Genomic DNA, 19,199 nt, shown 5'->3' with positions numbered 1-19,199 from the left:
ATATGTCAGAACACGTAATGAAAATTTTCAACTTTTTAAAAATTTAACATAAAAATGGTATACAATCAAATAATTTATAAAAGACACTAGTAGTAGTTAGTGTCAATGTACATAACTGAACTTCTTGACAATATATATAAATGGATGCATTTAGATATCAACTAGTGTATTCTTAGTCATAAAATCTTTTTTGAACTTTATCACTCTACTTTCTTGACAACTTAGCTTTTAGGTATTTTCTACGTTTCTTGTTGAAAACGATTGTAAAGGAAAAGATTGTTAATTTCCTTTATTGAGATAAATATTATAATAATAGCGAAATAGTTCACACGTGACACGACAACAACAACAACAAGTCCAATATAATCCCATCATGTGGGGTCTGGGGAGGGTAAAGTGTACGCAGACCTAACCCTCACCTTGAAAGGTAGGGCGGCTGTTTCCGAAAGACCCTCGGCTACACGCCTAAAAGAAAAAAAAAATCATTTGCTTAAGCACCACACAATTTGATACTTTCTTAATAGCCTTTGATTAACTCAAATTGACTAGTGGAAGATGACGCAGAATAATAACTTCTATTACACCCCCAAAATAATAATAATAATTAGAATAATAACTTTACCTACACTCTTTTCGTTTCAAATAAACGTGATACGCCAAACGTGATATCCCTCTCAGCCCAAGACGAAGACCTTCAAGAGAAAAATTGGATCGGGAAGAAAAAGGTTGAAAACGTAAAGTCTAAGCGCATATATATGACACGAAAAGAAAATCCTATTTTGGTAAGATATGATTTGAATCGTAGTTCAGATTCATGTTGAATTAGTGAGAGCGACCGCGAAGTCACCGAATGGTCAGTCTTTTAGTCCTCTCAAATTAGAATATAACCTATAATTATTTTTGCTAAAAAAATTCCATACAAATAATTTTAATGAAATCTTTCGCGCTTGGAAACTAATAGTTCCAACGAAGTGGTTTCGATCTAGAGTAACAGATAAAATGAACTAAAGGTGGTACACTTCTTAGAACTAAAAAGAGATACAATAATGACCACATGTATATACTTCTGTAAATACCATACATATATATTCACAATTATTAATGCCACTATAGAAACAGGAATAGTCTTTTATTTGGAGTTTGTGGACTAGATATATATGTACATAAATGATCCACACCAACTTCAAACATTTAGAGGACATATCTTCAATGTTTTTCTAGAAGGTCATGATATAGTTTTGACAATAAGAGGCTTAATACATGTAGTACAAGTCATCTCCTTTAACGGATCCTAGGAAAGGGTCTCTTGGGCCATTTACAAATTTTTAATTAAGAAAAGGAAATGATTTTTTTTAGATTTTTTGTGTGTTCTATTATATATATTCAAATCCCTCATGTGAAAAGAATGAAGACCTCTTATACAAAAGATATAAAATTAAAACTTGATTTATAAATAATCACACAATCAAGTCACGATCGTATGGTGGCCAGAGTTATTTCGTTGATAAGAAACATCATACTTTCCCTAGTGCTGTTGACAGTGATGAGAGACGTAATACTAAACAATTTCATGAAAACATATACAAAAAGTAAAAAATATCAATAGTAGTATATTACATTTCAAATCTAGCACTTGAAAACTATGTTACATAATGTTGAGATTATCTAAATACATCTTTCTCAACTTTCGACTAACTGCAACATATATAATAAAAATAATACAATCTCAGATATTTAGCATCAACCTATAACGAGACAATTTTTTTTTTTTTAAATACTAGTACTAATAAACAATGGCTCTGTGACCGTCAACAGCCTATAATTAACCTGAGAAACAGTCGAGCGAAACTTAGAATATCATTAAAATAAAATATTACTAAGTAGCAAAGCTGTAAATTAATTTTTTTCACAGCAAGAAATCCATGAATTTGAGCCATGGCAAAGGTATCTTGGTAGATGTATCAGCTTGTTTTCCACAGCTTGAAGACGATGTCGTTGGGCCACCATTTCTTGGACACATAAAAAAGTTTCTTGACCCCAAAGCATTGAGCTTCTCTTCCCTCTTCAAACCTGAAACCACCATTCAAAAATAATATTAATAATAGATCAATTTCTCGTAATTTGATTTTTTACATAATTTTCAAACTCTCATTTTATAACGAACAAAATGGAAATTATTCCAATTTATGTGACATTATTTGATTGAATACGAAGTTTAGGAGTTTTTTTTTTTTTTTTTTTTGAAAAAAAAACAATTTCGGCTAAAACAAGCCATAATTTTTTTTGTGGCTATAATCAATTCATTAAGATAAAATAGAAAGTTTAAAATTAAATTTCAACTAAAATATAGAAAGATATCTTTTTATTTTTAATTTTTTTTATGAATGTGATTAAAAAGAAAAGAATATCACATAAAATAATATAAGCAACTGTTTATAAAAAATCAAGAACGTCAGCACATATATAACCCAATTTTGTTAAGGTTTCATCATAATTTAAATTTGTTTAATAAATTACTGCAAATAATTGCTTCGAAAAATTAAACTTGTCATCTAGAAAAAGAAACATAATTGCCTCTGCTATCGGTATTACTATAACGTAAATCCACTTAAAATTAAATCGAATACGTAACTTATCATAATTTTTTTCTATTTAATAAATTCACTATTTACTATAAAAAAGCATATTTTGTAACTTAGAAAAGGAAAGTAAACATATGTACAAAAATTTAATTGGCTCTTACTTTCTAAGCTGAATTGCGAGTAATGAAGATCATAATCAGCAGTATCAATAGATGAAAGCACTGGCCTTCTTCCTTCCTTCGAATATTGCCCTAAAGCAGCAGCAATTAAATCCACCACAGTTGATTCCAACGATATTAATACCTGTACAGGCCAAACACTCCTTTGAATCCTCACATTCACCACCAACTTCATAATTGTCTATGTTATCGGTATTGCTACTATAACTTAAATCCACAAAGCTTAATTAAATTATCTTGAAATTATAGATCAAGAAAAGAATACTCCTCATGTTTCAAATTTTTTGTTTTATTTTTCTTTTAAGTCCGTTTAGAAAAAGGATAATTCCAATTTTCCTGGCGTGTTTAAAACCATAAGTTTTAAAGACTTTTTGATATATTTTACATATTTTTAATTTAAGAAAATCTTCTTCATTAGATTTCGTGTCAAGTCAAAATCAGATAAACAAATTGAAACGGAAGGAGTATTATATACTACTATCATGTGTACTAAGTAGGCATTTGACCATGAAAGTCAAATATTTTTCACTTTATATTTTAAAGTTGGAGTTGAGTTTGGTTATAATTTTTTCAAAAAATATTTAATTGTTTGAATGTTCTAAAAGTGAAAATAGAATTTTAGATATTTTTTAAATACGGCTCCTAGTTGAATTGGAATTTTTATAACCAAACGCTCATTTTCAAGTAAAGTGAAAATATTTTCCGAAAAAAAGTGAAAAATTCTCATGACTATCATAATTTATTTTATACTTAATAAATAAACTATTTATAAAAAATAAAAAAAACATTAATTTGTAACTTAGAAAAGGAAAGTAGTAAAATATTACTAGTACCTGTACAGGTCCAACACTTCTTTGAATCGTTACATTCACCAGCAACTTCATGAATTTCTCCATCGGCCTGATGTTCACTGCCGTCGACTCAGTTCTACGTCCGGCAAGCAAGTCCGGCACCGTCTTCGGCCTTCGCAACAACTCAGGCTTACTGCTGCTGCTACCTGAGGTCTGTCCGTGAAACGACTTGGATTTCTCCGATAACCTAATTTTCGTTGGATTCTTGTCGTCTTTACTACCTCTCCGGTGGTGAGTTCTTGGAGATGGCATCATAGTTTAATAACAGTAATTGCTTACAAATAGCTTTGTTACCTGAAAAACACCGATCAAAAAAAATCAACATTAGTCTTAATTCTACCAGAAAAAAAAAAAAGTATATCAATCAATCAACTCACCAACACCCTCAACCCATTCTCGGAGATGACATCATAGTTAAACAACAGTAATTACTTGCCAAATAGCTTTGTTACATGAAGTACATCGACAAATCAACAATAAGCTTAAGTCTACCGTGCTAGAAATAAAAGTTTTTCTCATTAACATTCACCGGAAATTTATGCTATAATTAACATTTAGTGGAAAATTTATTTTATAAAATATGATTTTTTTCCACTTCATTCTCACTGAATCAGTTTAATGGAAAAACGCAGGATGGCAAAAAAAATTTCTATTGAAACGCTGGAAAACTTTCTAGTTTTTTCTGTGAAAGCACTACTATTTAGGTTATTCTCACTGACATTCGATGAGAAACTACTATTTAGGTTATTCTCACTGACGTTCGATGAGAAATAGCCGCTAAAATTTTTTTTTTTAGTAGTGTACCCCAAACAAGCTACATGGAAAAGGCGAAAAGGCTTAATTCTACCCAAAAAGTAATCAATCAACTCACCAACACCCTCACCAATACCCCATTTCTCAGTGGCATCATAGTTAAACAGCATGGTTGATCGCAAATAAATTTGTTACCTGAAGTAGTGAAGGAATAGGAGATGGAGGCTAGTCTTGATTTTCCGGTGACCAACAGGGATCATATAAGCAAAATGGTAGAATCGTAATTAAGAGTTAAAGCAAAGGGCAAACTGAAAACTTAACGTCCAAAGAGGAATGAAGAAATTGGCGGCCACGTTTATGTGCTTTTATAATAGTGTACCCCTGATTCCTCAGGGATATAAAAGGAAATAAATATGAGGAGATCCACTTGTGAAAGCTCACTGATATTTTCATTAAATCTATAACCGATTATGCCAGTCACATGTAGGGAAAAAGATATATTTAATATTTTTTCCGTTTCTATTTATGTGACATCATTTAATTAGATATAAAATTAAAAAAAAACTTTTAAAATTTGTGATCAATAATGTTTGTGTGACTATAAATTATCTCATAAAGTTAAATTTTTTAAAATATAAAAAGATGACATTATTTTTTGACACACTAAAATTATAAGTGTATCACATAAATTAGCAGAAAGATTATCTGCGGTAGACCTGCTTGGGTGATTGCCGGTTGCCTGTCGGTATAACTGTCATCTTAAAGACACATTTTATTTTTATTTTTATTTTTGAACCCTTAATAATAATTGCATACGTAATTTACGCGGAGAAGTTGCAAGAGCAATGCAAATGATAGAGTATCGTCATGCAAAATAACTATGTCGATGAAAATAAATTATGTTTACTTCATTCATCCAATTTATCTGATAATATTTGTATTTCTGCATACGAGAATGTATTCGTCTAGAAATGATCGATTTCGTGTCAATTTGAAAGCGTTTATTTGTATCGATATCTACGTTAAATTAATAAATACAAGATGTATGTAATATACCTACATTTATCACCTAATCATAGTTACTTTGATTGGACATATAATTTAAGGAAAAAAAAGAATGCTTTTAATTTTTAAGATCTTAAACTAAAGATTTATGCAGTATACTAAAAAACCTTTAAATTTTAAGATCTTAAACACGTAAACTGAGATATAATTGAAACGAACGAGTAACAAAATAACACCATTCTTAAACAAATTTTAAAAAATACATATATTAAAATAAATTAAGCAATACATATTCTTACTTTTTACTTTTAATGTATAATTATTTTTAAAGCTAAATGGCATAATTTGGGTAAAGCAATTTCCATCCCAATTTAGTGTTGTACATGTATCATTAGTGGAAGTCTTTTACACGGTAAGTGGAAGTCTTTTACACGGTAAGTTTATGTTAAGTTCTCACGGTTCATATATTGTCCCTCTATTTACTAATCCCCTATGTAAAAACATTTCTTTTTGTGATAATGAAAAGCTAAACCGAACATATTGACGCGCTATGTGACTATGTGAGAGATGTCTAAATAGGTTAGGCAAATGTTTATTTCAGCTATGGGACAAAAAAGGAAATGGAGACTTTTCCTCAGCATTGGTGGCTTTGTTGTTGGTCCGCAATGTTTTAGTGACAAGTTGGCAGTAGAAGTCGCTTGCGAGCTTCATGACATTTAACCCCTTGATTATGTCACTACTTCCGTAGCTTATAGTTAACAAAATTAGGTAAGAGAGTGTAAAAAATTATATGAACACCCGATGGTTATATAGATACATATTAATTTAAGTATAAAAGAAGTCAATATTTTCCAAAAAAAAAGTCAATATTCAAATACATAATATGCATTATATTAGGTTGGAGTAAATACTTGAAGCGGGTAAATTTTTAACCCGTGGGACTTCTTATCTTTTTGGGAAAATAGCACCAAATACCTTTAAAATATAAAATATTTACCCACCTCATGCCCCTCCTAAAGTAATTTTGCTTCTACCCCAGCCGGCCAGAAATATTTATCAGGCGTACCCTCTCTCCCAAACCCCTCCCTCCGTGATATCATCGCAGTATATTTATATATCATGATGGTATCATGGAGGACTAAGAGAAGACTGAAGCAACCCTCCATGATACCATCTCAGTGTATTTATATACCACGATGGTACTATGGTCCTGAGGAGTGTCTCACTAAAGGACTGAAGCAGTCCTTCATGATACCATCATAGTATATGTATATAAAACGATGGTATCATAGAGGATTTTTTTCGAGAAAAGTGTGTCTTTTTGAATAAATAAACATCATCATCCATAATACCATCTCAGTATATTTATATACCATGATGGTATCATGGGTGACTAAGAGGAGGACTGAAGCATTCTTCTATGATATTATCTCAGTATATTTATAGACCATGTAAGTATTATAATTGGGGGACATCTCGAGTAAAGACTTTTTTTTTTAGCATATAAAAGTAATGGAAGTATGAGCGGGTAATTATTTTGGTTTAAGAGTGCACACTCGTTCTTTTTCCATGAAATGTCATTATTAACTCGTTTGTTAATGAATGATTATAATTTAGATGAATTCCATTGAATGGTTTGTGATTCCATGTCTCAAATTCGGAATCCCTTAATTAGTGAAAGTTCAGTCTAAAGTTGATTGCCTGAATAGTCACACAACTTGTAGTTATAGAGCCTGTTTGGATAAGCTAAAAAAAATAAGTTGGGGTAGTCTAACTTATTTTTTTTGGCTTATAAGCTGTTTTCAGCTTATAAGCTGTTTTAGATAAACTAAGTCAAATGGGCCCAATTATTTTTTTGAGCTTATTTGAAGCACAAAATGACTTGAAGCTGACCAGTCAAACACTCAAAAAAGCTGAAAACAGCTTATAAGCAACTTATAAGCCAATCCAACCGGGCTCATAGTAATTTTCCACATATCAAAGTTACTTATTTTTATTTTGCCTTCCAAAAATCATTTAATTTGGCCTAGTTAATGACATGGGAGTTGTAAATTTCAGAAATTAAAATTAGTACTTAGATTTATTTAGAATTCAACCCACTTTAAACTCTTCATTCTTACATTTCAAAAAATTGATAGATAACAAAAGTTGACTTCAGGTGAAGCAAAATACACAGCTTCTGTAAACTCTTATTGGCCAACACAACTTGACTTCAAGTAAAGCAACGATAGTACACAAATTAGATTCTGTAAATTCAAACCACATTTTTTTAATAATGAGCTAAGTTTAATTTTCTTTAAGCTAAGTGGAAAGAATTTGTAACAAACGTTTGACATGATATACAGAAAATCAAAAAGTTTATTTTTTAGGTCCTAGCATAGACATAAAACAAAATAAAATAAACATACATGTACGCTTGAGGGATTGGGTCGGCTTTAGGGTGGGTTTGATCCTAATTAAACCCAAGTACTGATTTTAATTTTTTAAATAATTTTTCCTAAATACTCACAACTGTCACATCATTAAATAGGTACATAAGTTGTATTTTCAACTAAAATGATCATGAAGGCTAACTAGGCAAAGTTAGATAACTTTTGAAAAAGATAAAATAAAAATTACTTTAATGGCCAATTTTATTATAAGTTTTGTGACAATTCAGATCCATTAACTCATTCGGTACTTTATGAATCTAAAAATTATTTTCACAAAAAAGCTTTCCAAATTGATTTAGTTCGTCACGCTAATTGGGGGTGGCGGGAATGGGGTGGGTGTAGGGGCTGGTGTGGTATGGGGTGGTGGTGTTGGTGGGGGGCATGGGTGGTATTTTCAAAAAAATGTTTTCTACCAACCAATCGAACATGAGAAAATAAGTAAGAAATTCACTTATTTTCCTCTACCCAACCGAACATAAGAAAATAAGAAGAAATTCACTTATTTTCTGAGAACACATTTTTCAGGAAAATATTTTCCTTCATACCGAACACACCCTATGTTTTGTGTCACCTGTCATCCTTTCCTTGCTTTGTTGAGAACGTAGAGAAGTTCTTTTTTCATTACTCAACTCATATCAAGTAGCAAAAGAATAATTGTTAGCACTAGTATCATTGACTGGGTTGATTTCTCATATGATTATTCAACAAATAGTTATTATTTCAAAAAATTACCTTTTTTTTCTTAAATTTCAATTTCTTTCAACCAAGAAAGTGACTTTATGAGATAATAAATATAATATGAGTGACCATCTCAGAAATCAACTCATCATTGACTCTATCGACCAACCATGTCAACACTTCCCCGCCCCAAATTCATTGTCTCCTTATTGCACTGTCCTACAGTATTGAGAGTATATAATAGTTTATTTATGGTACAATTGTAATCATAATAATATGGGAATTATAGTTCTATTAGAATAGGTTTACCTTGTTAGACTAGGAGAAAGAAGACATTACTTTTATATAAGGAGGTCATTATGATGAAAACAAAGCAGAAAGAATTCTCTTATTAGTCTTGTCTCTCTAAATTCTCGTCTCTATCTTGATTTTAACATGGTATCAGAGCCACATTGAAAGCAACACAAAAACCCTAAAACCATGGCAGGTGACGATAAAGAAACCGATAATACCAACAACAGAATCGCCGATGAAGAAAACAAAACCCAAAGAAAAACAATCTCTCCTTATGACATTACGTCAAATGATAACCCTGGAATTGTGGTGATGAATAATGGGCTAGATCTATGAGGACATCTCTAAGAGCAAGGAAGAAATTTGTCTTCGTTGACGGTACGATCAAGAAACCGGATGAAGAGTCGCCAGACTTGGAAGATTGGTGGACTATAAACTCACTGTAGGTGTTGTGGATTCGCAACACCATAGAACCGATGCTTCGCTCAACGATTACACATAAAGATGAAATGGAAGAATTATGGACAAGCATCCGAGAACGGTTTAACGGCCATCGGTTGCAATAAATAAAGGCGGAACTAGCGGAGCGCAAACAAAAAGGAAGGACCATAGTAGATTACTATGGAAAACTCACTAAGTTGTGGGAGGAATTGGCGAATTATGAACAGATCCCAACTTGTAGGTGCGGAAAATGCATGTGCAATCTAGAAACGGTCCTAGAAGCCAAAAAAGAAGAAGAAAAAGTGCATCTTTTCCTCATGGGATTGGATGAGGGAACATATGGAATGGTGAGGTCAAACATACTGGTCCAGGAACCGTTGCCATCATTAAACAAGGTCTATTTGAAGGTGGTGCAAGAAGAGAGTGTGAAAGGAATCACACGAAAAACAGAGGACCGGAGTGAAACCATGGCTTTTGCCGTACAAGGAAGAAACCCTGCACACATTGCAAGGGATCCGAACACATTATGAATGGATGTTTTTGACTCGTTGGTTATCTGGAATGGTGGCCAGGAAATAAAAAAGGAGACGAGAAAATCAGAGGAAGAAGACGAGGATAGCAACAACAACAAAGTGGTGGACCAGGAACCGATCGTGGAAGAGGCAATTATCGGGCTAACACCATGTTGTCAAAGAAGGAACTCAGGAGAAGATAGGAACGTTGAACACATGTGACACAAGACTTTACAATTTGAGCGATGAGATCCGGAAGACTGTGATTCACACGTTGAATTCCTAGAGAATAAACTCGAATTGGAAGATAGATAGTAAGATCGAAAACTCATCTTGGATCATAGACTCTGGAGCTACCAACCATGTGACAGGTAATCCGGAGGAACTGAGCAGTAAGTGAGAAATTCCTAAGTGTCCGATTGGTCTTCCAGACGGAAGTAGCTCTGTGGCTACAAAAGAAAGAACAACGAGGTCAAATGACAGGATATGGTTAAAGAATGTCTTTTATATTCCCGATTTGACATGCAATTTAATTTCTGAATCACAACTAGTTGATTATTTAGATTATGATGTGACATTTAATAGAATTATGTGTTCTATGATAGACTCCACCACAAGGAAGCTAATTGAAAAGGGTGAGCGTCGAGGTGGGCTTTAGTATTTTCAGAATGTGCCGCTGTTACAGGCTATGAAGGTAGAGGCAGTTGATTGGTTCGATCTTTGGAATAAACGGTTGGGTCATCCTTCAGCACAAGTAACAAAGTCTATTATGGCATTAGGCTTAAAGGAGAGTGGTAATAGATTGGATAGAGAATGTGATGTATGCCAACGGGCAAGGCAAACGAGAAGTGTTTTTCTTTTAAGTGATAATATTGCTTCGGATACTTTTGAGATGATTCATTGCGATTTATAGGGGACATATAGAACCCCTTCCTCTTGTGGTGCTTCATATTTTTTTTTTTACTATTGTGGATGACTGTTCACGAGCCGTGTGGATTTTTGTCTTAGTTAATAAGAAAGAAGTGTCCCAAACCTTGAGGAATTTCTTAGCTTTTGTGGAGAGGCAGTTCGAAAAAAGGTGAAGATAGTTAGAAGTGACAACGGAACTGAGTTCACGTGTATGAAGATTTACTTCTTCAAGCATGAAATTCTGTTTCAAACATCTTGCATAGGGAAACTGCAACAGAATGGAAGAGTTGAAAGAAAACACCGTCACATTCTTAATGTGGTATAAGCATTGAGATTTCAGGGTCATCTTCAGATCAAATTTTGGGGAGAATGTGTTTTGACTGCAGGGTATTTGATCAATAGAACGCCGTCTTCGGTTTTGAATGGAAAAATCCCTTATGAAATTTTGTACGGGAATGCACCCCAGTATGATCACTTAAGGGTGATAGGGTCACTCTGCTACACAGACACAAAGGGAAGAACGAGGGACAAATTTGAGAGTCGGAGTCATAGGTGTTTCTTCTTGGAATACCTCTACGGACAGAAGGGTTGGAGATTGTATGACTTAGACAATGATGAATAATTAGTCTCAAGAGATGTGGACTTCTATGAGACTAAGTTCCCCTTTGCCGAAGGATCAAGTAACTTGGTCGACAACATAGAAGTGATCCCGGTGAAATTGAGGAAGAAAGAAACCAACATGATTTCGAAGAAGACCAGATTGATTATGTAAGCAGGAACGAAACTCCAATGGAAGACGTACGGACACCGAATATCGAACCTACGGATCAGCTAGACAGCTGTCAGTCCAAATCGATTCACGCTTCTAACATTTACTCGGACTCAATTATTCCTCCTGTGGCATTTCGCTGGCCCATATATGTGGATGACTTGATTATACCGGAAATGACCATAGTGCCATTGAATGATTCACAGACTATCTCCGCACTTGTTTTCACATGAAGGATTTGGGCCTTCTTAAGTATTTTTTCGGAGTTGAAGTTGCATGCGAACCGAGTTATTTCTCTGTCAACAAAAATATGCCTTGGATATAATTCTGAGTCTAGTTTACTGGGAGTTAAACTAATCAATACTCCTATGGAGCAAAATCACGGTTTGGCGTTGGCCAAAGGAGCCCCTTTGAGAGATCCGAAACCATACCAATATCTGTTCAGTAGACATATACCTCAGTTTTACGAGATATGAGTTGTCATATTGCGTGCATGTTCTGTCCCAATTCATGCAACAGTCGAAGGAAGCACACTGGAATGCGGCTCTCTGTGTGGTGCTCTACTTGAAGAACGCTAGACAAGGTATTGTGATGAGAAAAGATTATGATCTCCAGTTGTACGGATGGTGTGATTCGGACTGGGCTGGATATCTGTTTGACTCGAAAATCACTTACCGGCTGGTTTATCTCCCTCAGGAATTCACCTATATCATGGAAAATCAAGAAGCAACACATTGTCACTCGCTCGTCAGCGGAGGCGAAATACAGGTCAATGGCAATGACAATATGTGAATTGAAATGGCTGAAGGGAATCTTGAATAGTTTGGATGTTGACCATAAATCTTTGGTGAAAACGTATTGTTATAGTCAAGCGACATTATACATTGCACGCAATCCGGTGTTTCATGAACGAACTAAACACATTGAAATTGATTGTCACTACTTCTGAAACGCACTCCAATGCGGTATAATACTTGCTAGTCACGTCTCCACCAGTGAGCAATTGGCCGATGTGTTTACAAAGGCTTTGGGCAAATCACACCATCAATATTTTTTGGCAAGTTGGGCATTCGAAATCCTCATGCTCCAACTTGAGAGGGGGGGGGGGGGGGGATGGTTTGAGAGTATATAATAGTTTATTTATGGTACAATTGTACAACAACAACCCAGTGAAATCCCACATCGTGGGGTCTGGGGAGGGTAGAGTGTACACAGACCTTACTCCTACCAAGGTAGGACGGCTGTTTCCGAAAGACCCTCGGCTCAATAAAAGCATAAAAAGAAGTCAGATAAGGTAATTATGATAATATAAGAATTATAGTTCTATTAGAATAGGGTTACCCTGTTAGACTAGGAGAAAGAAGGCCTTACTTCTATATAAGGAGGTCATTATGATGAATACAAAGCGGAAAGAATTCTCTCATTAATCTTGTCTCCCTAAATTCTCTTCCCTGTCTTGATTTTATTGTACAATGATTATGAATCATTTTATATTTAGAGATGCCTCTTTCTTAGGCTTAATGCATAGGGGGCCGCATATGCATTAGGCCTTTTTCTCCGGACGTTATATTATTCCAATATAAATTGTATTTTCTGACTGAAAGGAAAATACAATAGCTAAAGATAGAATGACTTCATATACACCACAAGACACGGTAAAAAGATGTTGATAAAGCACACAGCTCCACAACTTATTATAAGTTATTATCAGTTTCAAAAATTTATATTCAAACACGTAAATATTTATTTATAAAATAATTTTAACACTTAAAAAGTATTATTCAACATCTAAGGCTTATCAACCAACTAATATTCGGGGCTTGTTCACTCTACAGATTATGGCATTTGTGAATTCATGGTCTTTCTGCCAAATTAGGTATATTATGTACATTATTTTTTATGATTAATCTAATATTATCTGCTGGCCCTTATGGTCCAAAAGAGCTAAACAGTGCATTTGATTTAATACTGAGTTATTTATCTTGAGGGACATGGTTCATTCACACCTAAATATACCTTATTTTTTCTTCCTTTCTTAATTTAACGGTTCACTCATATTTTAGAAATCTTAGATCCGTCTCTACTAGTATAATTAGCTAACCCAAATGGGCTCTAAGTTCAAACTATTGCTAGCTAGAAAACAGATCCCTTAAAATTTAATTTGTATGTCATTCATCCCTTAAAATTTAATTTGTATGTCATTCTTTTTCCTTTTATTTTGTCGAAAAAGACTGACACTATTATATTAAGATGTCATGGTTTTTATGTTTAACTTTGTAAAGACTTGGTTTTGAAACTTTGTATCTTGTCAAATATTTAAGTAATAGATGTATAATGCTACTTTATTTCTGTTTTGGATCGTCCTCTATCCCAATCTCTCCTCGTCTACTATTGAAGATAGTGTAGTGTGTGGCTAAGAGAAGGGGACAACGACTTCGAAGTAATAAATTTACAATATCTCTTACAGAAATAATATATTTGGATCGAGCATGTCATATATCTTGTACATTGTTGGCTATTGTATGGTTTTGGATATATAATAATGATGTTCAAAATTACTTCTGTATAGTTTTTATTATGTTAATCTACACACATGCATTGGTGAATGGTGACAATTATAGGATAATGCTCTGTGTTTGATTCATTGTTTAAGGTTGAAATATATACAAAGTACAGTAGAAATCTCAGCCTAAGATTAAGCCTAAGATTAAGGGATTGACTAGCGATAATTATGGACAAGATATACACTTAACAAACAAGGAAATATACACAAAAACATAATATGATTTACATAATCTATCACACCCCCGCAGTCGAAGCTGGAGGTTTCCGAACACTGAGACTGTCCCGAAAATCGTCAAATAAAACCTTAGGCAGACCCTTGGTGAAGATATCTGCAATTTGATAACGGGATGGAACATGAAGAACACGAACTTCACCACGTTGGACTTTCTCACGAACGAAGTGAATATCCATCTCAATGTGTTTGGTTCGTTGATGATGAACTGGATTGCCGGAAAGATAGATGGCGCTGACATTGTCACAGTAAACCAAAGTAGCTTTTGAAATCGGACAATGTAGCTCAAGGAGTAAATTTCGAACCCAACACGATTCAGATACAACATTTGCAACCCCTCTGTATTCGGCTTCGGCACTTGATTTGGATAAAGTGGGTTGACGTTTAGATGACCATGAAATTAAGTTATCCCCGAGAAAAACGCAGTAACCGGATGTGGATCGACGAGTATCTGGATACCCACCCCAGTCTGCATCTGTATAAGACAAGATAGATTGAATCAAAGACTTGTAAAAATGCATACCAAAGTCAATTGTACCTTGAATATAACGGAGAATCCGTTTAAGAGCCTCCATATGTTCTGTCATGGGAGCATGCATGAATAGACAGACTTGCTGAACGACATAGGAAATGTCAGGTCTAGTGAATGTCAAGTACTGCAAAGCGCCACACAAGCGCCTATAAGTAGTCGGATCATCGAAGGGGGTGTTGGACTTTGAGCTCAATTTCCCTTTGAGTAGGACATGATTTACAATGCGACATTCCTGCATTTTCCAGAATATCCTGTGCATACTTTCTTTGAGACAAAAATAAGCCATTTTTAATAGGAGTGTCGGCAATTCCCAAAAAATAGCTCAATGTACCCAAGTCTTTCATAGCAAATTCGGAATTATATCTTGTCCATAATTATCGCTAGTCAATCCCTTAATCTTAGGCTGAGATTTCTACTGTACTTTGTATATATTTCAACGTTAAGCAATGAATCAAACACAGAGCATTATCCTATATGGTATCAGATTGCCTAGGTTGTCGATCCTAAGCAAACTCCTTCTTTTTTTCCCTTTCCCCTTTTCTGTTTTCATTTTCATATTCTCTCTATATCTCAATTATAGCGTTTCTTTAATGGACTCATCCTTACCGGTGGAGGAACTTACCTCCGGCGCAAGTAACCGGATAATCCCCTTATTCAAAAATCTCCACCGTTCCGTTTTCTCATACGAAACATCCAAACGACTACTCATATTCATACAATCCATTTTCCTATGGGTAATTCTCCTTTCTCGTCGCCGGTTTGCCACGTCACCGTCACCGTCTTCTCCTCCTTCTTTGCCGTCTGCAGCGGTGACGGTAGCCTCCGCGAAGAGGAGGAAATTTGCTCTAAGGAGAGATGAAGAGGATACACAGAGAAGGAGAGCACTTGCTGAGGCCTTGGAAATGGTTGTTGAAAATGAAACCGCTGATTGCCGGTGGAACACGTCTTTGTTCTTTGGGATACGGAGAAATGCTTTGTTTTGCCGGTCCTGGTTCCCCGTTTCCGACGAATTAAGGGGCATAATTATCATCATCCATGAACATGAAGAACACGAATTCATTGCTTAACGTTGAAATATATACAAAGTACAGTAGAAATCTCAGCCTAAGATTAAGCCTAAGATTAAGGGATTGACTAGCGATAATTATGGACAACATATACACTTAACAAACAAGGAAATATACACAAAAACATAATATGATTTACATAATCTATCAACAATAAAATAGAATAGTAATTCATATATGGAAAATATATCAAAGGCAAACCGTAAGGTGACAACTTTTTTGTGTGACTATATTAATGAATCAAAGGGTTTGATGAGAAAGTCTGATACTCATATCTTATTATTAATGCATTAAACGCTTTCAATGATTTTAAGAAGCTTTGAATGAGAACATATGTTTATGCACAATTGTGGGTCAACAGTGAGGATAGACTGTAAATTAAAATGATTTAGGCAACTAATTAACGACTCTTCGAACGTTTGTTATACCACGTTGAATCAAGTTTTAATTTAGTATAATAGTAATAAATAAACTAATAAATCATACTTCAATCACACAGCATTCGTCATGGCAGAAATATCTTCAGCAATCATGTAGTAGAATAATAATTTGATTAATTGAGCTGCTGATTCCCAATATTAACCATAAAAAAATAATTTTACAATATAAATGCAATTTCGACCTGTCTTTTCCTTCATTGTTGAAAACATGAAGTCATATGAGGTAGATCCAGTACAATTCCACATCCACCACGCAACTTTACGTAATAATTTAAGTTACTGGCCTCAAAATTATTGCGTCTTTTCCTTAGATATTTTAATGTACAGTAACTTTGAAGTACTATAATTAGAGGATATACTAATGAGTAATGGCTGTCTTTTCTTCTCTTCGTTATGGCTTTGATTTCCGTTATATTCCATGGATCCTAATTGGTGATCCATCTCCAAGTTTAAATACTACCATTGTTATTTGATGAAGCAAACACTTCTTTATTTGACGAAGATTATTCATATATTTATAAACACTACTAGACGGCCTATGCTCGTGCTGCGCACGGGCTCAATACTTTAGATTATAGTGCATTTATGTGTATATATATATATATATATATATATATATATATATATATATATATATATAGAGAGAGAGAGAGAGAGAGAGAGAGAGAGAGAGAGAGAGAATATATATTATGTTCAAAACACGATTAATATAACATTGTAGTTTGTGCTCCGTATCTAAAATTTTATTATATTAATGTTTGCTACGAATACAAAATCGGCAAATACATTAATATTTTTTAAAATAGAAGACTTGTTTAAAAGGAAACTATTTTCCTTTTTACCAAATTTTGATTTGGATAATTCTAATTCAAATTATTAAATTAATTTTACATGTTTAAAACGAAACAAAGTAGAAATTGATTTTCTATTTAAACGAAGAAATACTATTTTTTAATTTTTGGTAAATATTCTCGGTTTAGCTCATTTTACTTGTCATGTTGTCTTTTACATGGTTTTTTAAGAAAACGTCGATTAGAATTGTAATTTGACTAATTTACCTTATTCATTATTTGATCTCCATTTGATAATTTGTTTTACCACATTAATCTCTTTTCACATTTATTAGAGTAAGAATAAAAATAAAGAAGTAATTAAATTCTATCTTATTTTAAAATATAAACATTTTAAGTATATTTATTTTAGTGAACATAACAAATAAATGACATGGCGGAATAGCAAATACAACAGTTTAATATCTAGATTAGATCTCAGGCTAATATATAAAAAAAAAGAAAACTGTATGGTTTGACTACTTAACTTTTTGAAGAAAAAAGCAATTTCATTTGCTCCCACTAATGGATTGATACGCACGTGACAATGAATCCATCATTATTGACTTAATGAGATACTTTGAAAATTACATGAATATTATTTAATTTTTTAATATGGAGCGCACTTTATTTTTGACATTATATATATATATATATATATACTATGTTCAAAACACGATTAATATAACATTATAGTTTGTACTCCGTATCTAAAACTTTAGTATATTAGTGTTTACTACGAATACAAAGTCTGCCCTTTTTTTTACATTAATTTTTTTAATATGAGATTCACTTTTTTTTTTGATATTGCTTGATTTTGTTAATATGGGGTCCACTTTTTTTTTTTATGTGAGTTTGGAGATGGTGGGTTTTTTTTTTTTTTATTTATTATATTGGTTGATGTTGTTTAGTATGAGGTCCACCCTTTATGGGATGCACTTTTTTTTTTTTGGACATTATTAGTTTGTACTATTTTTATGCATATAATATATATACATATACTATGTTCAAAACACGATTAATATAACATTGTAGTTTGTGCTCCGTATCTAAAACTTTATTATATTAGTGTTTGCTACGAATACAAAGCCAACACTTTTTTTTTAACATTATAATTTTTTTAATATGGGGTTCACTTTTTTTTTTTTTTTTTGATATTGCTTGATTTTGATAATATAGGGTCCACTTTTTTTTTCCCATGAGTTTGGAGACGGTGAGTTCCATTTTTTTTCTTCCTTTTTTTTTATTGCTCGGTGTTATTTAGTATGGGGCCCACCTTTTTTTTAAGGGACAACGGATGACGAAGCATGGGTCTAAACCCATGCTTTATATAGTTTCTTATTTTATTTTATTTTTATTTTTTATATTGCTTGGTGTTGTTTAGTATGGGGCCCACCCTTTTGGACATTATTAGTTTGCACTATTTTTATGCATATCATATATATATATATATATATATATATATATATACACGATGTTCAAAACACGATTGATATAACATTGTAATTTGTGTGTTCCGTATCTAAAACTTTATTATATTAGTTTTGCTACGAATACAAAGTTTGCACTTTTTTTTTTTTTTTGACATTGTTTATTTTTTTAATATGGGATTCACTTTTTTTTTTCTTTTGTATATTGCTTGATTTTGTCAATATGGGATACTATGTTTAAAACGCGATTAATATAATATTGTAGTTTGTGCTCCGTATTTAAAACTTTATTATATTAGTGTTTGCTACGAATACGCACGTGGCAATGAATCCATCATTATTGACTTAATGAGATACTTTGGAAATTACATGAATATTGTTTGATTTTTTAATACGGGGTGCACTTTTTTTTTGACATTATTAATTTGCACTATTTTTAGAATTATGGGGCCCACGATTTTTTTTTGCACTTTTGTTTTTGACATTGTTTGTTTTTTTTAATATGAGATTCACTTTTTTTTATATATATATATATATATATATATATATTGCTTGATTTTGTCAATATGGGATACTATGTTCAAAACACGATTAATATAAAATTGTAGTTTGTGCTCCGTATTTAAAACTTTATTATATTAGTGTTTGCTACGAATATGCGTGACAATGAATCCATCATTATTGACTTAATGAGACAC

The 19,199-nt window shown here is 33.1% G+C and overlaps 1 protein-coding gene across 2 annotated transcripts; it reads right to left on the bottom strand.

Moving 5' to 3' along the window:
* Positions 1-1,556: 1,556 nt before the first annotated feature.
* On the bottom strand, positions 1,557-4,725 carry LOC132626259 (uncharacterized protein At4g22758-like). 2 transcript variants are annotated; one of them, XM_060341066.1, is made up of 4 exons: positions 4,561-4,725; positions 3,595-3,906; positions 2,744-2,885; positions 1,557-2,070 (listed from the first exon to the last, which is right to left on the bottom strand). In XM_060341066.1, the coding sequence occupies exons 2-4, from the start codon at positions 3,865-3,867 to the stop codon at positions 1,907-1,909; spliced, it is 579 nt and encodes a 192-aa protein (XP_060197049.1). In that variant the 5' UTR covers positions 3,868-3,906; positions 4,561-4,725; the 3' UTR covers positions 1,557-1,906. The 2 variants fall into 2 exon arrangements, with proteins under 2 accessions (XP_060197049.1, XP_060197050.1); XM_060341067.1 differs by lacking the exon at positions 4,561-4,725 and adding an exon at positions 3,990-4,143.
* Positions 4,726-19,199: the final 14,474 nt, after the last annotated feature.

This window comes from Lycium barbarum, chromosome 2, assembly GCF_019175385.1.
Source record: "Lycium barbarum isolate Lr01 chromosome 2, ASM1917538v2, whole genome shotgun sequence".
Lineage (NCBI taxonomy): Eukaryota > Viridiplantae > Streptophyta > Magnoliopsida > Solanales > Solanaceae > Lycium > Lycium barbarum.
Note: the sequence above shows the minus strand (reverse complement) of the source record. Positions and strands in the feature narration are given on the sequence as shown.